The sequence below is a fragment of the Trematomus bernacchii genome, unplaced genomic scaffold (genome assembly GCF_902827165.1).
Source record: "Trematomus bernacchii unplaced genomic scaffold, fTreBer1.1, whole genome shotgun sequence".
NCBI lineage: Eukaryota > Metazoa > Chordata > Actinopteri > Perciformes > Nototheniidae > Trematomus > Trematomus bernacchii.
The window spans coordinates 15,246,951-15,274,029 of NW_022987739.1; the positions used below are offsets into that span (position 1 = coordinate 15,246,951).

At 39.5% G+C, this 27,079-nt stretch overlaps 1 protein-coding gene across 2 annotated transcripts in view; it reads right to left on the reverse strand.

Annotated features, from left to right (window-relative positions):
• Window positions 1–27,079, reverse strand: part of raver2 (ribonucleoprotein, PTB-binding 2) — a 70,370-nt gene that overhangs the window by 41,126 nt on the left and 2,165 nt on the right. Inside the window, exon 2 of one of the 2 annotated variants that reach the window (XM_034146236.1) lies at window positions 15,128–15,194. In XM_034146236.1, coding sequence (XP_034002127.1) covers window positions 15,128–15,194 — 67 coding nt within the window. Of the gene's footprint in view, window positions 1–15,127; window positions 15,195–27,079 lie in introns of those variants that run through there. The other variant, XM_034146235.1, reaches the window with a different exon arrangement.

Here is a 27,079-nt window from a genome sequence, read left to right on the forward strand (position 1 = left end):
ACATTTCCCCAAGAACCAGCCTCAAAGTTATCTATTATCTTGTATGATACTTTCATCCCTTACAGACCATCAAGTGAGAACATTATAATTGTAACCATTAGCCTGATCATTCTTCTGTGCTAAAGGTGAGAGGTTGCTTGAGTAATGATGTTGAAGATTTCAATTTGCTGTTAGAGATGATACGGGGAAGCCAGTGAGCCGAGGACGATGTTTAAAAATGACATCATCTTTGCCATTTCAACCTGAACTAAGGTAATATTATCTGTGTGGCTGACAGGCCAAGAAGGATAGGCTCTCTATGGATCTGCTGCTCTTTGATATCAATCCCTCTCTAACACACACACACATTGATTATGCACACCAGTAAGAGTACTAGATCTGAATCATCCTAACAATAAAGCCCTCTAAAATGTTCTTGACTGCAAACTGCAAAGTGTATAAATCCTTGGATCACAGCAAACACCATTTTTTAAATGTTACAGCTTTAATCTGAAAGGCTTCCCAAACATTTGTATTGTTTGAAAGGCATAAATTCAATAAAAACATTTGTAAAAATAAAAGATACGTGTCTCTTTCGCTTTTAACTATCTGGGGTAAAACATCAGAAAGCAAGTATGTCTACGAGTACACACAAACACTAAATCAGCTATGACACAGCCATGAGTTGTGCCTATTAGTTCTGTAGCACCAATAAACCTCATCCATCCTCTGGCTTTTTATATTCCTCCCCGGCACTCTGCTACAGCATCTACATGAGTAAACACTTCAGACGAGTCCTCCTCACTCATCCTCTCCTCTCATCCTCGCAGCCCTTTGTCTCCCAACACATCGGCCCTCCCACACACCTCTCCATCATCACCACCTCTCTGCTCCCTTTTCCTCTGCTCTCTCCATCCATCAGTCCTCTCCTCTCCAGACACTTCCACTTCAAGCTTTCAGGGGACATTAGGGGTAAATATGTGTAGGTTTAAAATCAGTAGCAGATCCATAGAGAGCCTGTTAACAAATATAGATGATGTACAACTCCATGTCGCAAACATTTTTGCATTACCACATTTCTTTTTGACAACCAGCCTAGTCTGGGTCACTCTGTTTTCTATTATCTCGACTTCCCTCAGTGTCAAGGGTGATTTGATTTGGATTTGTCTGGACCCGCCTATTACAGTCTCTGTTCTCCATTGAGTCCAGTTCGTGTTTTCTTTGTTTTTTGGCCTTCCTTCCCAACATTGGAGGCTGCTCCCAGTTCTGCAACAGACTGGAGAAGCTGCCTTGCTGACAGTCAGCTGTCAATCATTAATATCCCATTCACTGTCATTTAAATGAGCAGGAGATGCTTATTTCTTCACACAAATATGAAGAAATTATAAGAGATATAACATGTTTGTAATTATTATGGAAGCCACTAATTCAGGCACATTGATGTGTTGCTTGTACTGATCCCATATCATTATTTTCTCTAGTGAGCGATATGTGATTTGTACAACAGTAAGACAAGAATATAAAGTATACATTTGGCACAGTATTCTTTTTGTTCTTCAGTCCAACTTTAAATCAATCTCGAGTCAATCATAAAACTGCTGAAGCTTGGAGTTACATTCGACTGAAGAGGTCTCTGCTACTATATGAAACAATTTTTCTGGCCTTTACAGCTTATATAACACTCTGTGTCACTAGGTTTTCACACGTTCTTCCAGCGTTTTTATAGAAAAAGGTAAAAACATCCTCATAAATAGGTTTCTTCTCAAAGAACAGCTTGAACGTGTTGTCGAACAGGCAAGTGCTAAACATTCCTAACAAATGTGACTAAACCTTTGTGTATAATAATCTTTTCCTAACCCAAATTAAAGCTGCAGTATGTTTAAACACGTCATCATTTTGTTACCTGGTAATCTTCCAACCGTGGATATAGCAATGATCCATATGTCCACACTGCAACTGAGTGTTAGAATGAGACACGTTTTCAAATACAAAACCACATCGCTATAGGACTCAAGATGCAACAAGTGTGGAGCAAGATACAGGCCATCATGAAAGCTAGTAACGTTACAATGTTTAAAAAATGCAAACATTTGGACGTGTGGCAAAATGTTTTTTGCAAGATTTTTTATTATTGTGTTGTTATCAGCTGTAGCAGTAGTATTGATAGTATAGTTATAATATATTGATGTTAAAGAGATGTATGTGGAGGTTGGTGAGTGGGTGTCTGATGTATAGGTTTTAGAGATAGGATAGAGGGAGGAGATGCATGAGAGGCTGAGTGGATCTACCACTCTGCGTCTCTTCAACCAGCCGCCCACTCACCCGCCCACAGCTGCTTTGTTCGCTCAGCCGCTCAGTCCCTCTTTACAACATTTCCCACAAAAAATGGATTCATTATTTAAAATATTCACAAATGTAATTTTGTGTGGTTTTATACAGTTTAAGTAGCTAACATATGGATATTTGCATTGCAGTGGAAAAATAAAAAAAGGTAATAACATAGTGATTTATATCTGATTTCTTTTTTTAAAGTAAACATTTTCAGAAATGTTAAGAAAAAAGTCTGTCATGAAATACTTTCATGAAGTAGTCAAAACAATAATAGTTTAATTGTGCATATGATCCCTCCCCAACTCAACTCATCATCTATTGATACTTCCAGTACTTCGCTCCGTCTTTCTAATTGTTCCTCCACCCTCATGCACTCAGTCTGTCAGTCTCCTTTTCAACCAATAGTCATACAATCTGTCATTTAAGTCACTCATAACCTTCATCCTCCATCCATCAACTCAGTCTCTTAACATCCTCCCACCACCCATCCTGCTGATGGTTTTGACCTTCCATCTTCCTGTCCTTTCTGCCCTCCCACCGTCTTTCTCACAAGTCTCAAGTAAAAGATAAAACTACATTTGAACTACAGTCTCACCAAATACCTTAGATCTAATCTTATTTAATCAAACCTTGCAAACAGAGCAAGCAAAACTATATGGGTCACTTAGTGCAGGTAAAACCTTACACAAACATCTGTCAGCATTGAGTAACACTTTTAGATGTGACTTTAGATTTCATACTTATGGGCATTTTTCACCTTTTTTAATTCTTATTGACAAAACCGTTATTTGATTTTTTTAGGAAAATTATGGGCAGATTCAACAATATTAAAATTAAGGCCACGCTCAAATGGGTTTTAATGTTATTTTCTCAGTCACATTAGTAAAACCATGCACCTGTTATGTCTCACACTTGACTGAACACGAGTATAACACAAAAGGTTCTGTTTTCTCAGAAACTGCATACACTATAAAAGTTAATTAAACCCCAAAGGCTTTTGAAATATCAAATTGATAATGTATTCACCTTTAAATTCAAAAATTCAAAGTATTGAAACAAATTACTCCGAAAAAATGCTTAATTTAAAATACAGCTTATTTGATATCTTTTTCTTCCCCGCACAAAAAAAGAGGAAGTAAACACTGAAAAATATGAATATTCAAAACTGCTTCTAGCAATACCTTAACTTCCCCTTTTTTTTTTTTTAAAGGAACACCTAACTTCAGACTAGTTTTAGTGTCTCTTTTTGTGGTCAGCCGGTTCTCAGAAGTTCTTCTTATCTATAATGTGCATTTGTGTGCTCCTTAAAGATAGACACATGGGAGCCCTGATAACTCGAGAACCAGAAGTCTCAGTCACTAACACATATGTGTGTGTCCACATGTGTGTATCTCTGTGTACACTCGTGATTTCAACAGAAGCGTTCACCCAGAAGAGTGAAACCATGTGTGTAGGGCTTTTTTATGTGCATTGGTGTGAATCACAGATAAGACAAACACTTCTGACACAAACTTCGAATACTGTATACATCTTGAGGGTTAATACACAGTATATGTGCATATTCCTCCATATTTCAGAGATGCCTAAAGCACATTATTTGTGAACAGGGATCTATAAAAGTGTTTATTTTTCAAAAGCTGTTTTTAGGTTGTTTACATTTTTTCTACAGCAGTTTCTTCAGATTTTGCTTACATTTTCAAAAGTCTTTACACACCACAACTGCACTCTCTCTAGGCCCTTGTACAAGCTGACATTGGTTGTGTGAAGATTAAAGAAGCCACAATTATTCTTCAGTTTTAGGATGCAGTGATTATTGCAAAATGGTTGTAGGCAATAATGAACTCCAAGAGATTGATCTTAGTCTTAAGTCTTAGTACGTAGTTATGATTTGTTAAAGACGAAAGAAGAAAAAAACATCAGCCATGACCACCAATGGTTAATTCAACATGAATAACAGGTGTTGCTGACACTTGTGTAGGCTGGCAGCTGTTGTGCAGTTAAATTCTGCATTTTATGCCACTACTGCATACATGAACAGGAGGAAAGCAATTACCCAACAAATGTGGGATCCTTGTGTCCAGTGGCATCATCCTGAATCATGAGAACATTGAGCTTAGTTTACCCGACTAGCATGCTAAAGCTGACAAATGGTACGCTGCCAAAACGTTACGGGGAAAAAACTCACTCTCCAGAATTTCGATTTGTGAACAGTAGACATAAACAGCAGTTAGGGTCACAGGGATTACATAAAGGATGATGCACAAAGAACAAAATGTCCTGTTCAAAAACACATAGCCCTAAAACCCGTATGTCAAATATGTACGCGTGCATCTCAGCTACGCATTTCTACATTTGTCAAAACCAGAAATGAATGTGAGTTGTCTTTTTATCGACAGTAGCCTTGTAATGAGGGAACAATGGCTCTGGTGAGAACTGGCAAAGGAAATCACGCATCATCCTCATCTTTATCAACATCATCATCATCAACTTCTCCTTTCATGGCGTCAAACATGAGTTTTTTTTTTTAAAAGCGTGTGAAAGCGTGTGTGCGTGTGATCAAAGATAACAGCCGCATCACATTTGCATGGCCTGTGCCGATTTACATTTAGTGATTCAGAAGGAGACATATGGACAGAAGATGACCGAGAGAGAGAAAAGAAAAGAGGAACAGAAAGAGAGAGAGGGGGAGAAAAGAGAAGAGGAACAGACAGACAGACAGACAGACAGACAGACAGACAGACAGACAGCCAGACAGACAGACAGACAGACAGACAGACAGACAGACAGAGAGAGAGAGAGAGAGTAGAGAGAGTAGTGATAGGTTGCTTTCCAGGGAAGCAATTAGACGTATCAGGCTGCTGTTACTTAAAGTGCACCTATCATGCTATTTTTAGGCAATAGCATCGGTCTCAGATATATTAAAAACATGTCTATGAAGTGTTTTGCTCAAAATACCAAACAGATCACCCATTCTAGCCATGCCTCATATCCCTTTATTTCACTTCCTGTTTCAAAAGTGCTGATTTTGGGTATAAAGCTTAAAAAAATAAAAAATGGATAACAAATAAAAAAGGAGGGGGACCCGGCAACTACTGTCTAAACTAAATACTGCCGTGATGAAAAAAGGAGGGGGACCCGGCAGCTACTGTCTAAACTAAATACTGCCGTGATGAAACGCCATATCATGGATTATCAAGGATTATTTCTGAAACAGTATGGAGCTCAAAGGCTTTCTCTCTTGCCGGTTATACCACAAGGTGAGTTCCTTTTTATATCCAGCTTCTTCACACACATGCTCTGTGCAGTACAGGTTAGCTCTGAGTGTTAGCGATGCTAATGTAAACACCGACCATATTACGTCCAAAACAGTCGGGCATTGTTTCTGATAGCAACGTTTCTGATAGGGCCGTGGGTCCACATTTCCGATATTACGTCATATCGGACGCAAATCTGGATCAGCTCCGTTGTACCCCCGTTTTTAGAGATTTGGGTACGGAGGAAAAGAGAGAGGGTTTTATTTTATGACACTGCGTGAGTTCCCCGACACACCGGCAGTGGCGAGCCGTCACTCTCTGAGGGCCTAAAATATTCTACAAAATAATATTTAAAAACATTAAAAAATATATATATTTGTTATATTTTTCATTAGTTTTACCAAAATAACTTGATTTAATTGTATTTAAAATAACATTTCCAAAGAAATAAATCCTTCGAATATGCCTATTCAGTTTCTGTTTGAATGTGAAGGGTTAAATGAAAGAAGCTCGTCTCGCGAGTTACTGTGAAGATAGGAGCTGATTGGTGGTCCAGCTGTGAATTCACAGAGGGCCCGCTATAGTAACTGAACGAGAGAGTAATGTCAAATGACAGTACAATTGACCAATCATATCTTCCCTCTAAATGGGTGGGTCAACAGCGTAAACTCACCTTCAAAATAAAAGCATGTCCATATAAAATAGGAAGCCAAGCCAAATTACACTTAAGACATATATACAACTGCAACGAAAGTAACAAACACAATGCAATATCCTTTTCAATTTCAAAGAACACAAATTGGGTTATTTACAGGTGTTGTTTTGTGTGGTGGAGGGTCGCTTTCATTGAAAGTATACGCTGTGACGTAATAACTATTTTTTTTTTCTTTTTCGAGGGAAGGGGTGGGGGTTAGAGGGCCTAGGTATAAAAGTCACGGCTCGCCACTGCACACCGGAGACACATATTTATGTATAAAAGACATCAAAAAGTGTATTTTGCATGATAGGTCCCCTTTAAGGAAGGAAGATGGACAAAAAAACATTTAAAAACATATAAGAGTATTGTGTAGTCCCTGCAAAAACAACACACATACAGTACACACATATTATTGTCCCAATTTGAAAACTGATTCCTAATGTGCGAGCATTTCAGTGCTCAAAAATCTTCCAAATGAATTCCCGTTAAATTTTCTTCAGCTTTATAGCTACAAAACAACATTATGGATGTTCACAAAATAAATTACACCAAATGAATAACCAAGAAGGAACATGCTATGTTTTACATTAGAAACTAACATTATTAAACTGTAATAAAAGTTAGTAAATTATCCAAGAGTAAGAGCCAAACGAAGACATTGTTTATAAGGTAGCTATCAGTGTTTGCTTGATTACAATTCTGAATTGTTCCATTTAGAATCCACATTCAATCTCCAACCCTAGTATTGCTGCATACAATTAGTTAAAGGTTTTACAACATTTGCAGTAACCCCAAGGCAGTGAACCACAACCTGTTATCTGATCATGACCTTCCACATTCTGCTTTGTAAACTCAATCCAACCTTCCAAACCGACACCCAAACTAATCAACTCTGCATTCAACAGTGTCCTAACGTGAGAAAAACACAAACTGACAGCAACCCAAAGACGAAAACATGTATCCTTGTACAGAGGGGTAAAACAAATAATGGGAGAAAAATATCTTACTGATGTAAAACACCAAGACAGTAATGAAAAGTAAACAAAGAATGTTCATGACAAAGTCCCAATGCAAACAGTACAAGTGATGCAGGACAATAGAAACCTTACTTGTCCCTCAGCTTGTGACACACACACACACACACACACACACACACACACACACACACACACACACACACACACACACACACACACACACACACACACACACACACACACACACACACACACACACACACACACACACACACACACACACACACACACACACACACACACACACACACACACACACACACACACACACACACACACACACACACACACACACACACACACACACACACACACACCACACACACACACACACACACACACACACACACACACACACACACACACACACACACACACACACACACACACACACACACACACACACACACACACACACACACACACACACACACACACACACACACACACACACACACACACACACACACACACCTTTTGCCAGCATGTGTAGTCTTCATTACTGGACAGTGCAGCGGCAAACACAATGGCCTCCATTGAAAGGCTGGGATTCCCAGGATAAACCCTGCTATTATATTCCCAGATCCCTGGTTCCGCAGCACTGCCAAATGAGTACACATACCTCTGGACTAGTGCTCGGTTGGGACAGGGGGCGTCAAGTGGAAGCGGCTCGGACAACATGGCCGGTGGGATGGATTGAAGCCTGCATATTCCTCACAGGCTAGCAGACAGCTTTAATCTGCCCGTCTGTGGGTTCATGTGTAATTGTACACATCTACACATGCTGTGTGCGTGTTTATCTGTCTGCCTGTCTCACTCTATGGCTGAGGTTTCAATTTATTTCAAACTTCTTTGATATTCTGTAGTCAAAAGGTAAAGTTTGCTTAAAGGTCAACTGTCTTTCTGACCTGCATTTGAGAACACTCCAAACTCACATAAGCTAAATGTATTAGCTTATGTGAGTTTGGAGTGTTCAAGGGAGTTTGGGATCATAAATAATAATGAATTGATTAAAATTGATTGATGACACGTATCGCTGCATAAGGCCACTGAACTGATGAGATAGAATCTGATAATGAGAAATAAATTATTTAAACTCATTAGGATATGAATGTGCATACAAATCTTGTCTGGCTTGCTCTGTAAAAACTAAGAGAGGTATCCAAGTATTACAATCAAATTGACTGTGAAACAGCAACATTTATTTGAGGATTTTGGCTGCAGGGTTGAAAAATTTGGAAAGCCGAAATTTTAAATCACACATCAATAGAGCTGGAGCCTGAACACACCAAATGTGCAGCCAACACAGAATCTGCTCTGATAATGAGAATCTATTCAGCGCTCACTACATTCTCACTACAAAGTAATGTGAGCACGGAGGCAGATAATGATGGATGCTTAACTTTTTGAACGTGGGCCAGGGGCCAACTAACAAGCTGCTGGTAAAGTGCCTTGCATTTGCTAATGGTAAGGAAAAGACGCAAGGTAGGAAAGAGGAAAGGGCATGAGGGATTGATAGGCCTGGAGGCAGTAAGATGTGGGAAGGAGGCATAGATCAAAAGGATGCGGAGAGAATTTGTTAATTTTTTAGGGGACATGTTGGCTAGAAGAAAAGAGCTCAAGAAGAGCAGAGGTGCTCTTGTGTGTGAGTGTGCGGAGGGTGGGTGTTTAAGGAAAATCATCATTAGCCTAGGAGCTGAAGCAACAGCCCGAAGCAAAGCCGCAAATGGAAACACAGAGTCGACTACTCAAACACACACACACACAGCAGGACACGGTTAAACACACACATTAACACAAATATGTGCACTGCAGGACACATAAACACTCCCGTCAGTATGACCTAATAAGTCCAACGGTGGAGGCCGGCTCAGTGAACTCATATGGTCATGAGGTGCAGATGCATGCCAAAGCTGTTCCGAGCAGCACGTTTCAATCAGAGCAGAGGACGGAGACGAGCCAGGAGAGGGTCCACTAACCGGTAACCACACAAACAGTAAGAAAAACACCCCAGAGGATGATAAGACCTAGAGAGAATGACAGTTTATCATGGCAATATCTTTCGGCACACCCAGGAGAGTAAATCAAAGGAACAGCAGCAAGATATTGTACCAAGAGCAAAATCATGGTCAATTTCTAATGCTTCCCCACACGGGATTATCTTTGGTGTAATTGTACACCTGCTGTAAATTCCAGGAGAAGTCAGTTTCATACAACCTAAGGAAAAGCCTCATCATTGTTTGCACTACTTGCCCTGTGAAAGCAGTTCTACGGCTCTGGAGTCTCTGAAAATACCCCTGATGACGTCAAAGTGTTGTCATCAGGGTTATGTTTGGTCAGACTTATATACTACAAATCCATAGCAAACAGCCAGCATTACAAACTAGGGGTAGACAGAGCAGGTCAATAAAAATGATGCTATTGGCTACATTATCTCTTGTGTATTCTCCAATGTTTTGTGCAATAGAACAGTATTTGTAATTATTGTGAAGATCATTCATTGCAGAGGCTAACTAATTAGCTGAAATATAGCATCATGGTAATATCTGTATTGGCATAATGTTGATCAAAAAGTTCAAAAATGTGTTAAATGCAGTTTAAAAAAACGACGTAGCCTAGTTTGCCCACTGGAAGGCATTGAATACAGCTCCAACATTTCCTGATCTTCACCAGCTTGGTCACATTTTCTATAAAAACTCCCAAGTAAACACAAACAGACATTGCCTAACAAACAGAGATACTGAAACTCCCGAGTGACTATCTCGCTGAGCATTCAGAATATTTTTGAGTCTGGTGCATGCTTGACTGTGTCTTTGGGTCTCCATATGTGATACACTCAGCTCAGGGAATATGTGTGCATTTTATACCAATTATAAAATAATTAAACACAATAAAACAATGTAGCCGTTTCCTCTTGCCCGGGGGAAACATGGCTTTAGCTATTTTATATATCAGCTAGTTGTTTCATTTATCATTTTTTACATACGTGTGCCAAAATGAGCCCGATGACCAGCGTATTAAAATGTCTGTATTACCGACAATATAATTGAAAATAAATCATCTATAAATATCCAAAGAAAATAAACAATATTTCCATGTTGAAACCAAAGTCCTCTAATAAACTATTAATCTCATCAACTTTGAGACATTACAGAAATTGTATTTATCTGATGACACAGAAACATTTTAATCAAAATTATTTCCACAAAGGTCACAGAGGAACATTTTTAATTCCTTTGAATGAAAATGTTCAATGTGCGTTTATTACACAGCCCATAGAAAGATAACAACAAGATATTTAAAACCAATATGGAACCATTTTAATATTCTATGCTAATTTGACTGATCACAGCTATGTTCTGCCTCTCAATGACAAAACACAGCTTCTTTTGTGAGTATTAGGATATGAAATATGCAATAAAGCTTAATCTTTTCTCTATTAACAAAAGACCCTGTAAAACACATTTTGGGGTTATTGAGCACAGTTTGAATTTCATGGAAGATGATCGAACATGCTGCATGATTTGCAGGCAAATAATTCCACCTCATAAAAAATGTAACGTATACGGTTAATATTTTATAATCAACCTTGCGGGAAGTGCGAGTGAACCTGGTGACCTTTTGTTTCTGTCGCTTGTTCAAGCTGAACAAATTGCAATAAAGTCAGCTACGTCCTGCAAAATAGATGAATAGATTACTTAGCCGGGCTAAAGCCAACTGTTGGCTAATTCTCTGGTGAGAGCTCAGCAACAATACGAGCTGAAATTGATCTAACTTCCTCTGTTCACACTAGTCTCTCGTTCTCACCTCCTGCTGATACACTGAGCTAAAGTCACTTCATGGTTAGCTTCCTTTCTTCACAAAAAACGTACTGGGCTAACCTTTCTCTGCTTGAACCCTGCCCAAAGGCAATGTCTTATATCAACAACTCTTTCTCACCACTGCCAGATAGCTTATGTTAAGCTAGTGTTTATTGTATTGTATTTCCCCCTTTACAAAGTCTTGCAAGTTTCTTTTCATATTTCAGTACATCTGAGTTTCTGATCTTATTTACAGAAAAATAAATGAGGATATTTTGTCAGGGATAATAAGGTGTTTCAGAAGGAACAGGAAAAAGAAGAGCACAAAAGCTACAATGAGAAGGAATAAAACACATAAAACAATGGATATTTTGGTAGCATTCAACAATAATGACTCATGGGATATGTTATTGTTACATACTAAGAGAATAATCATCATTTAATTCCTGTTTCTGTAAAAATCAAGTAATAGATTTTGTGTTAATTCCTGTAATGCTGTACGCTTTATCAACAACAGGGATGAGTATATTTCTAAGCCTCTAATGCAATGTTGTGAATCTGAGGAGACATTTTCTGCTTCACAGCTAAAGAAACAACAACTGAAGCGAAGCCTCAAAGACATGAAAGTACGGAAACGAACACTAAATCATAATTTCAGAAATAAACAAAACATGACGGAGCATTTTCAGCTAGAATGGCACTCGGACAGCTTAAAGTTAGAAGTTAAAACATCATTTCTGTATCCCCCACCGGGCTGGGATCTGCTCCAAAATGTAATTAATTGGCCATTGCTAAATGCTAACCAAGTTGAGCTTACAACTTTCCATTACTTTTGCCATAATTACATTTTCCATGTTTCAGAGGATTGAAATTACTGCCGAGTTAGTGTCCTCACTCAAGTGGAAATAGTCATAACAATATGTCTGATTCTGTATGAGACTATGGATCTCCATTTAAAATATTGGCATTCTTTCCTTTGATAAACAATGGAAAATATACATACTGTACAACTAGGGTTCCCAAAAACATCTGAGAGTCTGGACTTTAAGAGCTTTCAATTCTGAAGTTGTTATCACTTTAGGCTCATTCACTTAAAACCGTTTCACAGAGGGCTTCGGTGCATGGTGGTACGGACAGAAAGAAACACAACCATCTTGATTTTGAAGCTGTAAGACTTTAAAAGGCAGAAAAAGTGAAAGAGACAGAGAGAGGGAGGAAGGAGAGAGTGAGTCAGACTGTAAACACTTGGTCTGGGTGATGTTATCCAGCTGCCATGAAAAATGATCCGCTGGTGAGCAAGTTCAAGTTTACCGCCAAACACACACACACACACACACACACACACCACACACACACACACACACACACACACACACACACACACACACACACACACACACACACACACACACACACCACACCACACACACACATCACACACACACACACACACACACACACACACACACACACACACACACACACATCACACACACACACACACACACACCACACACACACACACACACACACACACACACACACACACACACACACACACACACACACACACACACACACCACACACACACACACCACACACACACACACACACACACACACCACACACACACACACACACACACACACCACACACACAGCACACACACACATCACACACACACACACACACCACACACACACACACACACACCACACACCCACACACCACACATCACACACACACACACACACACCACCAACCACCCCTCGGATAATTCACAGTAGATGTTAAGGTTTGGATAGAGGTCGTCTGATCTGTTTGTGATAAGGTAAAAGGCGACACAGCAGTGCGTTGTTTATACCGGATCAAGAAACTATTCAATCCACCAGCACAGACACACACACACAAAGCGCAAAGCAGAGGCTTGAAATCAAGCCTACAGTAAAAAAAGACATTCAAAAATGTTGAATTTGTTTTTAAATTATAACGTAGATATCCATATTTGAGTTGGAGTCAGAAACTCGAAGGTTTGTTCCACAATGTTGCACCATCTCTTTAAAAAAAAAATTCTGTCACCTCCAACTCTCTCTCTCTCACATGTTTTCTATCACTACACAATGGCTGATCATGCCATAGTGACGGACGTTACTGCTACACGGTTGTTCCCAACTGTATCCCTAAAAGTTGAAAGTCATTACTTTAAAAGAAGGAGAAAAGGATTTACTTTACTGAATGAATTCTTTTTCTGGCACTTCAGCTTAAAAAGCAAGCTTTTGGAACATGACGCTCTCTGTGTTGCTGCTTCTCTCTGTGATATTCAGAGTGTCCCTGTAGTCCCTTTGCCCCAAAGAGAGACATGAAGAGCATTAAATAAGAGGGAACCAATGTGGTCCCATCACTATGAGTAAGGGAGGAATATTTGTACTTTCTTTCCCAAACCTTTGATGTCCGGGACGCTGGATTCTGATCCCACTCATCCCACCTCAGCACATCGGAGCCCAACACGCTACCCCAGCGGGGCTCATTATTAAAGTAACATGCCTGCCAGTCTGATGAGGACCTGTGTTTCATCATGCTCTCATTTGCTCCTAAAACCCATTAACCTGTTTGACAGACTGGTGCTTTGATATCTCAGCTGTAAATCTCTCTGCTTTCTAAAAGCATTATGTTTCAGGTGCTTGGCTGACTGCACGGACTAAATATAGACAATATTTAAGATTTCCCTGGAAAGGGACACACTCCAGAGGCAGGGGGGGGGGGGGGGGTGTGTGTGTGTGTGTGTGTGTGTGTGTGTGTGTGTGTGTGTGTGTGTGTCTTCTTGTAATTCAAGACTCATGAGGACCAAATGTACTCAGGAGGTAAGGAGAATGAGGAAAACTCAAGTAATTTAAAATAAGATGGTCACTTTTATGTGATTTTTGCTTAAGGATTCAAACTATATGCAACATGTGGCAACTACAGCATAGTGCTAAGACATAACTTAAATAAATAGTGGTAAAGATTACATTTACTATATGTGTGTGTCTGTGCAAAAGTGTACTTGTAAATATGACAAATTGCATTTGTTTTGAAAGCAGATTCAACTATTTGATTTGAGTCCATTTTAACTGAAGCACAAGATGCCAATCAAATGCTTTGTAAAACGTTTTTTCTTTGTTTTAAACCACACACACTGAACCAATCACTGACTCCACATGCTAGTCCACTAACGCTCATATCCCTCATCATGCAATCAACCACAAACAGGAGTTTGTTACTCGATAATAGTAGTATAGTAATAACTAAATAATAGAAAAGCCATAAAGTATTTGTAGAAGTCAAGTGAATCACGTCAAGTCCATTTTTATACTCCAACATCACAAATTTGCCTTAAGGCGCTTTTCATCTGTATAGAATACTACAGCCTTTCTCGTTAGACTTACTTAGTATTGATATGTAAAAACATCCCTCCTAAACCAGCAGCATAGTTTATTATATGTGTAACTGACAGTCCAAAGTCCTGTTATCCTAAACCTACATATGTTACATTATCACCATATCTGTGCTAAAAACAGATACTTCAGAATGTATATTTAGCAGAAAATGTGAAACTGTACTGAATGAATTATGAAACAGACACTCGAGTCAAAGTATCTGTCCCTCCACCAGATTGACCCCTCCACTATTTCTACAGTATGTTAAACAAGTGCTTTAGCCATGCCTCACACTTAGATCACTACCAAACTAGTTTCCATGTAACTATAAATACATACGTGTGATGACAGATATGACATAGCTGTATATTTAGGCTTTGGTTTACAAGATCATCTGAACATGTGTGTATACTTGTATTTCTATCATCGTGAGGACCAGTTAGATATTTAACATGCTGGTCCTCTATGCTTCAAAGGGGTGTTAGGGTTAGCATTAAGGTTAGTGTACTGTTAGGCATTTGGTTGCAAAGGTTAAAGGGTTAGGGAATTAATCATAAGGGTCCTCACAAGTATAGTAGTACAAGCGTGTATGTGTTTGTGTGTGAGTTTTACCTGTGCCCTTGTTGCGGTCCACAAAGCAGTACTTCAGCTCATATTCTTTCAGGATCTCATGGACTTCCTGGAAAGAGACAGAAAGAGAGAAACACAAGACTTGAGCTTAGAGATCAATAAATCACTGGAAAAATTCAAAAACGTGTACAAAAGTGTACAATGGTTATCAAAACATTTTTTAATTAGTCAAGAATAGTGACAAATGACCAAAGTCATGTCTTCAAATTACATATTTAAATGACAGATTTACAGATAAGACTAGTTGGGGTTCTATCTTCACCACCTAACGGTAATTGTATGTGATTATTCTAAATTGTTAGGTAATCTGCAGTTCATCAAGTAACCTGTTTATCAGTTAAATAAATTAGCATTTATATGTGAAGAAAATGTGCATTTAAAAATCATCAGCACATACCACTCTGTATTGAGTCAGGAGATAAGTCAGAATATCTCATGAGTCTCATCAGTACAACTTTTAACAACAAGACAATTATTATAAACTAACCAACTGTTTTCAATATTTGTATCAGTATGCAAATATTCCTGTGCCAATTTATATTAAGCTTAGGTACATTTTATAAAAAAGATTTTTCCTCATCTCAATGATGAAACCTTATTTTTCTTCACTTGAGAAAACTCTTTGATCGGTGACTTCCCCAATGGCAATCATCTGTCTCTAACCAGTAATTATGTTTTTTTTTTAAAGTGTAATTTTAAGATGAAAAGCTTTCCGCCTCCTGATTTTTCGTCTTTTAATAAGCGTTGTCCACGATCCTGAAGACAGCTCAGCAAGAGATCCTCACATTCTCTCTCACTCTACTGCACATAAGTAACTGACAGCACAAAGTGTTTTTTGTATACAAATATATGCTCCTGTGATATAAGCAACCTTGTGAATCCCTTTACAGTAAAAACCTGTCCAACAGTTCCAGATGTAACAGGAGCACAGTGAGTGTAGGCGCAAGGACTAAGCAATGAGTTACAAAACAAAAACATCTATCAAAAACTCCAGCGCTAAAACAAGACGCAAGAAACAGTCTAAACTTTGTGGACCTGGAAGGGTCACTTCAGTATAAAGAAATGATTGTTAATGGCCTACAGAGACACCATGTAATAGCCAGACTACAGCAGTAAGATGCACCAAAGGCAGGACATTCAAACTGTTTTATCCTTCAGAGGGGGAGCACACACGCTAAATTCACCATAATCATGTCTGTGTGATGTGGAGACACTCTGTCCCTACTTACTTTCCTTCTTCAGACTACTTTTTATGTTCAGCAATAAGTCAAGGTATTTGTTTTGATAAATAAATAATCCACCAAAGAGCACATGTTCAACTTTTATTTCAATGTGATTCAGCTAGTCACCCCTCTGCTCACCACACACCACTGTGTTTCTCATTTACCTTAACTGGAAAAAAGCAAAAGCAGTTGATCTCTTCACAAACACCACTTTAACACAATAAAGCACTTCCTACCGCTATTTTGTTTACTTTTTAAGTGTAGCAGCGTTCTCTCTACATGTTCAAATAACTTCATCTTAATGAACTTTAATTATGTGAGTTTAGTTTTTTAAAACTTCAGTACGGCTCATCATTTGAACTGTTACATTTACTTGCTGCTGTTTTACCAAAACATCAGTAAAACCAAGGAGGGATAATGTAAAAATCATATTACAATGTGCGTTGCCAGGCGTCTATGCATGGTCAGAATGATCACCGTTTCAGGCATAAGCACACACACACACACACACACACACGCACGCACACACAAACACACTGCGATAAGTGCTCATGGGCATGGCCTTAGCGGAGGTCTGCATTCTCTGATTGCACTTTTGGTTCCATTATGCTGCATCCAGTCTATTCAAGTTTTGAAATTGAATAAATAAATGGGAATGATTGTCATTTTAAAGAACTGGTTCAGAGCAAATAAATTGGGTTTACAAATGGGCCTAAATGTGAATAAAATAAAATGTGAACTTATTATTATTGAAGAGGATATGACTGTTTTGTATCCTCAGCTAATGATGCCCACATCCTGAACTTTGATTCACCATAAGCTACCGTGGGATAACGTTGTATCATTTAAATTCAAAGGACACACTGTTGCATTGTAGTTAGGATGCACTCATGGTGATGCATTGATCACCTTTCACCAGAGTGAATGAAAGTTTGACATCAAACTAATCACATCATTTCTACAAATACAAAAAGAAAGGGAAAACATTTTTTTCTTATTTGTAAATGTTTCGCTTTTTCTATCTCTCTAAACACCATCATTCACCAGCCCACTCTTGAACAAAGTGAGCAGGCATGTTCCATATCAGTGTAGGCCATGCAAGGCAGCCCACGCAGAGGGTCAAACTCGCCCGCTCTGTAAATCAGCGCAGGGCGAGCTGCAATCGCTGAGAGGTGCAGAGAGAGAGGGAGAGAAAAAACAGAAAAGAGGTGTTCCGTTTTTGATTTTGCTTCAGAACAACTATCTTGCTACAAGGGTGGAAGTAGATTCATCTAAGGAGAGAATGAAAAGAAACCGCCTGAAATCAAAACACCGAAATACAAATCTTAATTTTAAAACATTATTGGTCTGTAGCTGAGATCACTCTTTACCATAGTCTCTTGAAAAACAAGTGGTAAAATATTCCTGTGCAGTCAGAATGTTTCAACCAATAGATATGGCAGAAATAAAGTAGGTTAGAATAGTTTTAAGAAGAGAGACTTTAAGGAATTAATGACAGTTAAACAACGATTTAGAAGATTATAGTTTTTCCCCAAGTGAGTGTTAAGGGTCTTTACAAACATTACAAAGCAAACACACACTTTTGCTATTAGGGATGGAGACAATTTAACAACAAGGCAAATGCAATAAGACTAAAATAGGATTAAACTATTTAGACCAAAGCAAGCCTGTCCCAAATGTGTAGGGATTTAAGCAAAGTGGTTTTGAACTACAATTGCCAACTAAAGCGCCCTTTCTTCTTTTTATATCTGCCTTTTCCGCTGTTACATGCTTCATTTCTATTTTCTTAATGTAAGTGTATCAAATGCACTGATTTCCGGAGGTTCAGAGCTTTACACCTGTATTAATTACAATTCTGACATAAAAGGTAACAGACCGAAAGAAAATCTAATTTCCGACATGCAAGAAATACTGAAGGAAGACGCATTGGTATAAAGTGAAGAAAAAGAAACAAAGAAATTGCCTCCAGCTTTTTTCCCCACTTAATCAGTTATTGTTTATACTGCACAGGATACAGACACTGACATTGCAGAGTACTTTGAGACAGTCAGCCCGGGTTGAATTAGGCCACTCAGAGTTCATTGTCTCTCTGGTGGCGCTTTATCACTCGTCCCTGTGCTATTCTATACTTAAATCCAGCTGAAAGTTTGTGAGAGCACTGGCCCATTACAAGACACTCAAAGACTATTTTTAGGAGTCCTGCTCTTCATCTCAGCCACACAATTTACCAGATGAGCATACCTTGCTGCACAGTTTTATTTATGTATGATAACAGTTTCACACCATTACCTTTTACCTTCCATGTTTTAATGATCTTTCACTTTCACTACATCCCTTCATGCTGTTCTGCGATGCTGCACGCCGATTCATTGAGATGCCCGCTACGCTATTTCAACAGCTTCCTAATTAACACTGCCGTAATAGCTAAGCGACGCTCACAAGTGCTCTAAAGCAGCCACTGGGCTCCGTAAATAGACGGTGTGAGCAAACGCTCGTAATGTAAACTGCAAACACACAATGCAAATCATAAAACACTGATTTAATATTTGAGGGAAATCCAGCTAAATGGCTCTTAACAGAGATGGATACAGTTACCATAAACCTTGACTTTAATCATCATTTCATTTAAAAAAGATACCTGCCCCATATGTATGTGGGCAGAAGCAGCTGGACAAGCCATTTCCTGTCCTACAGTATGTTCCTCTATGTCAAGCTGTTCTGTAATATATAAGTGTGTTGTTCTGTTCCATGCTGTGCTATGCCCTCTGCGTGTTTGAACGCCTTTTGAAGCTGACAATTTTAGCAAGACCAGTCAGTACCCCAGCACCAGCCTCAAGCCCAGGGCGGATTTCTGCACACACATACACACACCCACATGTTGGTGTACAAAACTGCCCTGAGAGGATGAACATGATGAGGAATGTGATAGCAGGCCGGCACCTGACACCTGGTAAGATGGAGCTCATAGGCAGAGATAGTGTAGACTAGAGGATTAGGCTAAGTGTGCGTTATCTGAAACTGTCTTTAAATAGCTAATCATATTTAAAATGTCAGTGCAATCAATGCATTTTGTTGTGTCATCACTGATGACAGAACAAAATGTGATTGCACTGACATCCTCAGTGTCATTTTTTATTATAACATTTCTAATCAGTCTGGAATAGACACGTTTTTAAATATTATTAGCTATTAGCTCTCTTCTTATGTCCTGCAGTATCAGATGGCTTACAAACACAAACAGGGCCACTGGGGGAAGAAGAAACAGGGAGCCATCATTTATGTGTGTGTGAGAGAGAGAGGATAGAGGGATTAGAGGACAAACACTCTGCATGGCCTCCTTACCAGCTGTAACCGCGTCCTTGACCTACACATAGAGTGTTATATGTGCTATTGAGAGAGAACAGATGATGAAGCCCACATCTGCCAGAAAGCAAAAAACTACTCCCACACACACTGCTGTATGGTTTAAAATTATTAGGATTACAATAACCCAGTTGTTTCACATTTATTGAGAAGATATACTAGCTTTTAGTGGCCCTGTACTTGAATTGGAAGTATAAGCTGCTTTAGTGTGTGATGAGGTACACAAACACCTTTGATATTCATCTACAAAACCCTGATTTCTATATTTGATGATGCATTAATACAAACAAAAGTCCACCGTGAATATAGATTTCATGTCAAACCCATTGTGATGAAAACCGTCTAATGGAATCAAGCAGGAAATGAAAATGTTGTCGTAAATACTAGCACTCAATCTCATAAAATATCTTAAAGGTCCCATGGCATGGCCATTTCTACTGATCATATTTCCATTGTTGAGGTCTACTAGAATAGATTTAAATTGTGCAATTTTCCAAAATCACATTGGTTTCTCATACAGCATCTCTGTACAGTATGTGTATTCACCAGGTATTCACTCTCTGTCCTAAACGGCTTGTTGGAGCTCCTGCCCCCCCCCCTCCCTGTGAGCCCAGTGTGCTCTGATTGGTCGGGACGTTGCGAGGCTCGTTGCTGCTCGCCGCTGCTGCTGCGAGGAGCGGACAGGTTTCCGGGTCGGCGATACAGCGAAACACAGCGAAACTCATCCTGAGCACACACAAACACTCACAGCCGAAGTAAAAACAATAAGTGTGGCTTGATATTGAGTAAGAAAAAGGTTTATAACGCTGTGAGAATGGGTCTGCGGAGAGCATTTCTCCACGATCCCAACTCGTCTATTACCAGCGTTCAGGGAGTTCTATGCAAGTCAATTGGGGACTCCCTGTTAGTTAGCCAAGGGAACCTGGTGTGTGAGGTGCTCCGCGGATTGGTCCATTTCACACGTCACAGAACCCAGGAAGCAAACAATGGAAAAAGAGAAATCTCCAACGAGGCGTTCTGGGGCAGCACAGACAGGTCTTTTCTGTGTTAGAGTTTTACTCGCTACAGCGTGTACTTTGAGGGTTTGTGACTCTGCAGACCGTTTACATGCATAAAAAGCTACATAACACACAAGGGGACGGCTAATAACCGGAAAAGCATGACATGGGACCTTTAAACCTTTAACAGCAGCACACCGCTATAAGCCAACAATGAATTTCTTATAGATTCAAAAATCACCCTTTTCCCATATTTCAGTGTGTATATGTATGTATGTATGTATGTATGTATGTATGTATGTATGTATGTATGTATGTGTGTGTGTGTGTGTGCGTGTGCGGCAGCTCAAACGACGCACACCACAGATCGTTGGCCTATCACATGCCGGCAAGGAGAGCTTCTAAGAAAACATGCACAATCACATATAGAGAGCAGACAACCATCAACGGTGCAGACATCTCTTTTCCTTTCTCTCTCAACACATTCTCAAAAGTGTTCTCACCTTGTATGTTGGTTTAACACCGACAATTTGCACTGTTTGGATTCCTCATTTTAACAACTTGGTTTCATTCGTCTCTACTTCTGTTCTATTTATGACTTTCTCTTTATCCAGGCTCTCTTCTCCCCTCTTTCTCTTATATCCCTTCCTCCTTCTCATGTCCTTGTGCCTTAAAGGTCCCCTATTATACTCAAATCAAATACATCAATACATTATAGTTCTCAGTTATATACAAAACATGTCTCTGAGTGTTTGGCTCGAAATACCAAACAGATCACCCATTGTAGCGTCCCATAATCCCCTCTGTTTCAGCCCTGTTTCAAAAGTGCTGATTCTGTGTCTGTTGCTTTAGATGAAAATAAGGAGCCACTCCCCACGCCCCTCTGAGAGATATTTGGTTAAAAATAGGGATGCTCCGATCGCCAATTTTGGGGCCGATACCGATCGCCGATCCGATCGAGTGGGCGGGGCCTATGGGGATCTTCCATTTAAAGTGATGTTTAAAACTCAGTTAATGGGGCTCATTCACTGGCGCTTCCACAAACAACAACCACCATAATTATTACATTCAAATGAAACATTATTCAAGTTTACATTAACTTTGGATAATAACACGGGAGAAATAACGGGAGCCTCTCTCTTTTCCTCTCTCCCTCCCCTGATAGCCCGTCAGTATCTCATGCAGCTCACTGATCCAGTAATGAGTGACCTGACAGTGAAGAATAAATATATTTATAACTAGTTTAGCTTGTTCCAGAGGTAGATCAAATAGCTAAGTGTGTTAGGTCTATCTCTTAGTGTGTGTTTCGCTCCGCTCACCGGTCCGTCACAGCGGGTGGAGCTGCAGGATGTCTGCTTCACACACGTTGCATACCGCTATTTTATTGTAATTTTCGGACACCTTAAAATACTGCCAGACTGGTGAAGCCATTTTGGCGAGCTTGTTTTGCCGTGCACAGAGAAAAGTGTCATGTATTTTACGTCATGTGATCGGCTCTCCTGATCTGCCTTTATAGAGAGCACCGATCGATCGGCAGAGAGTGAATATCAGCCGATATCGATCGGCGGCCAATCGATCGGAGCATCCCTAGTTAAAAAGAACACAATGGTGCTCTAGGAGGAGATTCAGGTGATAAGGTGGGGGGGGGTTACCTTGGTTGGTTATTGGCTAATGGTTAAACAACCCAAACAAACATTATGACATCACTAAGTGGCCAAAATCTGATCAGCTCATTTTCAGACAGGTTTTTATATAAATGGATCAGGACAAAAAGAGAGAATCAAAGTGGATTTTGCATAAAAGGTGACCTTTAAAAACTAAATTTCAGGCAAAAAGTTGTGGAGATGTGGATCTTTGTACGACAGAAAGTAGGGAGTTCCTAAAGTAAATTCCTTATACTGTTTCAGGTTGTCCATTTTGATATTTCATAGGGAAGCAGGATGATTTGATATGAGGAAAGGATAGAACCAGTGGGCTGAGGGAAGCAGGTGGCTCGCCCTGAGACAGGACCGATTTTGCTGTCACCCGGTGTGACCCCTCCTCCTTCCCCCATCCACACCCACCCATCTCTGCTTGGCTCTGGCCCTGAAGCCACAGGGATCAGATTGGAGGTTATGTTCCCCACTGAGCCGGCAGTCACTTCTCTCTTATCAACAGAGCCCTAAAGACATTAGGTCAAAACATCCTTAAAGAATATTCCTTTGTTTGCTTGGGGTTTGCCATTATTTGAGCTTTGTTCATCAGCAGGGTTGTGTTACAGTGGTGTGATTGTGGTCAATTCTAGCTTAGATAAAACAATCTTAAACTGTTTTTGTAGCTGGGGGTTGGCAAGGCTAACATATTTCTGTTATCATCTATTTTTGACATTTCACTGTATCTTTGTGACAGTTTAGCTTTGGAATAATGTGAAAACTACACTTTACTGCAACTCCGCAACTGTGAGGATATGCGAGACCGGCAGAGAAGCTCTCAGACATAAAAGCTATATAATGGCTTCTCGTAGTCATTTACACTGTTAGGCGCCAGTGAAAGTACAATGCACATCAACAGGCCGGATGTGGACATGTCTTCTTCCACTTGGACTACACACAATTTTCTTTCTTACCAAAATGTATAATCAAAAGAAGCTTCCCATTTCTGGACATAAACTAAATAGTTTATCCAGTGTAGAATTGGTTATGCAAAAACCTCAGTTTAATATATAACAATTAAATATTACCTTTGTCAACATATAAAGGTAAGAAATAATGATGTTATGGAACTGTGCGTTTGAAAAGCGATATTCACCTGTAACTGAAATAAATGCTGCTCGATCTGTTTAAATTATCCAGAGATAATTGACCTTATCAAGTTAAACTGGTCACCAACAATAGTGACATGACAAGTTTTTTGTATCCTTTTAACAGAATGGAGGATCTAATTGGTTAGAAAAAAACCTTCTGAAAGTGATTTATGAAAACCAATCTATAATAGAAGAAAGAATGGATGAGTTCCTGCAGATAACTCTGCCACCAGCCTATCACAAGAGAAATGTAAATCTATCAGACTGAGCAACAAGCTGTATTAGCACTCTAGTTAACACTTGCTGTATGCTTTGTATTCTTGTGTGAAGCTGAACTTGACATTGTTTTTCTTATTTGACCTCTCTCATTACTGAAGTGTTTTCCCTCATAGAGCTGCCACTGGAAGGGATATTATTTTTCTATCTCAGCTATTATTGTTGGTTACTATGTTCAAGTGTGTCAGGTTTTGAAGTTTTTTTCTTGATTTAAGTATCAAAAGCAGTGAACTCCAGTCATCTGTGTTTTCTGCAGCCTGAATGTCAAGAATCCAGAACCATTGTTAACAAGGAAACCAGCAGGATCCTAAACAGTGTCAAACACCACTCCACCTGCTCCACTTCACACTCACACACACAAAACAATCACTTAACAGTTACATGTATCAACTTTCAGTTGAGTCATATCATGACCATATGAAAATATTGCATTAATCAATTTAAAATAAATGTATTGGTAAATAATAATAACCAAGCTATGGGAAAGCTTAATTAATAACAATGTATATTCACGCCTGATATTGATTTAACCATATCACACACACACACAACACTCTTTCTCTCCAACATCGCCAGAGATTTTAAAGCTGAGATGAGCTGAGTTATTGCTCATCTCACCGTTATAGGTTCAACTAAATGATGGCATACAGAAAGTAGATGATTATACGTTATCAACCTGTTGCTTTGTCCTGAATGTACGGAGTGTATTCAGGCTGTATTTTAACCGCCTGCGTGCACAAACATCTGCAAAACTTTGCCAAAATAAATGGCTAAATCACAACATCCTGTGTGCACGCTGGTTTGTAAGTGATTAAGGCTGCCCACTGGCAGGAGGGGCAGATTTCATGAACATCTGCTACTGACACACGCACACTCACACATCGCAGCATGTAAAGCGAGAGGAGGGAGTGGGTGGAAAGGCAACAGCTCAGGCACATGCTGCTTTGTGACATTTACATGTATTTGTGTTTACCTGTACTGCACATATACAATCACAACTGCACACACATATAAACATACACACATACACTCAGCGTGATGTTCAAAAAACAAAGCAACATATGCCCATGCACATCTTGCCAAAGGTTTGTGTGTTTTTGAGGAAAGTCAATCATTCAAAAACTTAGCAGAAGTCCTTGGAAGCTAACCTCCCTATGCATACAAACACAAACACACACCCAGCCCACATTTATTTTACCCTCCAGCACATTTGCAAATATCTTTTGAGTCTTTTAGAAACTCCAAGATTCTGGGTGCACAATTGGGGTATGGGCCAAATTCTTGCTCAATACTTGGGTTCGACTCTTACTCGAGCATCTTTCAACATAGCTGCTTGCATGAGAGAAATCGATTAGTGATATTGGGAATTGGGAATTGGGTTATGATTCAATGATATTATGGATGGTGTGATGCCCCTGTGGGTTCATCTGGAGAGGGTGTGGCTGTACTGTGTCCAGCCTTGATTGCAGTAACTCAGGGCACCTGGGTCTGGTGCCCTGCACCTATTTAAAGCCGCTCTGCTCCTCTCTGTCTCTCTCTGCTTTTCCCTACAGGCCCCCGGTGTTGTTGAGTATATGCTGTTGTTACTTTAGTTGCTTTACTTTGTGCACCTCAACACCCTCACACATACACGTCCATGCAACCCTCACCCTGCATTTACACTACTGATACCACTGACGTCCACACCTCATGCTTTACTTATTGTTGCACTTCATTAATTTGGCTAATTTGAATTGTTTGGTTAAATAAACATATTTTATTAACCGTTGATATGGTGTGTCTCCTCTTTGTTGTGGCCTTTTGAGCCAGGTTATAACAGATGGCAAAATACCCAGGTTCACTAAGGTGTCCTATTTCTTAAATGTAAAACGATTCAGGTAGCAGCCTCATCAGTCAGTTAAAATGCACCACAACGTGTCAAATGAACACATACATTTCTGATTGATGCACATACACTAAATTGCCTAAAGTGATTTGTGAAGTTAAAATGTAGTAAGGTTACCCGATACCTAGCCGGATTGATTAAGTTGCTAGTAGCATTACAATCTCATTCCAAACTGTAAGAGGTTGACTTCTGAATCTGAAATCTGAAAGAGAAGTAGGATGCATGATATGTAAAAGACGATATATTTTGTTGCTCTACATGGTCAAAGAATGAAGACAATGAAAGAGCAAAAAAACATGGGTTAACCTGATATACAATCACTCTAGTACGACAATAACTTTGCTATAGGAAAACTACTGCCTAAGCAGAATTCCATCTTGGAGACAATTAGGTATACAGTATTTTATAAATCTATTTCATTTACTTTATCTTTCATCCCTCCTTCCTTTCCTCTCCTCTCACCCAACTCTTCTATCTTCCTGTCTCTCCTTTCTTATTGCACACTTCCCTTCGTTGTTCCCATCCCCCCACTTCTCTCTGAGATGAGGACTGTCAGCGAGGCCATATATTTGACACAGTGCACCATGGACTCCACATATATCCAATCTACAAAACAGTGTTCACTTATAGGGCAGCGGATATGAGGGGAGTGGGAGATGGGAGTCGGCTGGGCGTTGTTGAGTCCATCACACATGTTATATAAGACAGTGACAAGGATTTTAAACATATCTTTAACCATATGGAAAATACTGTACTGTCAACACCAGCTCTATGACTATCACTGGATCCCTGTACACCCCCAAGCAACTAGCCAGATCCCTAGTTGGCATTTCAAATAGCATTTTTGGTTTTAGTTCTACCAACTGTTGAAAACCTATGAGTATTTAATTTAGCAATTTTATTAACCGGAGAAAAAAGCAGCCAGCTCTTACATTTGTTAAGCTGGAAAAAGAAAATGTTTCGCATTTATGTGTAATACAAATATGACTTACATGTGTTTTTTTTATATATTTCTATCAATCGCATTATCAACTAATACATTCAAGCACATCTGATTTACGGACATAAGCTCAGGCTGAAATCATGTGATGGTAAGAACCCTTTTAAACAGAAATTAGTGAACATTTAGAGCGTTTTGAACACACCATTGAAATTAACTATCCACAGCAATGGATTTCATTTTGTTATTGGATGGTTACAATATTTGGCTCATGCTGACATGGTAATTCATATTTTCTGCCATGCTCCTGGATCACTGTGTTACCTTCACAAATCATCTTTGTAGCCTGAGCTTCAACTGTTTCACTAGCAGTCAGTTACTCATAGCGTGCTTTTACAGTATGTCAAAGACCCCGAACTACTCCTTTAAATTCATGTGGCACATTCAGCTGGGCATGCTTCATGCAG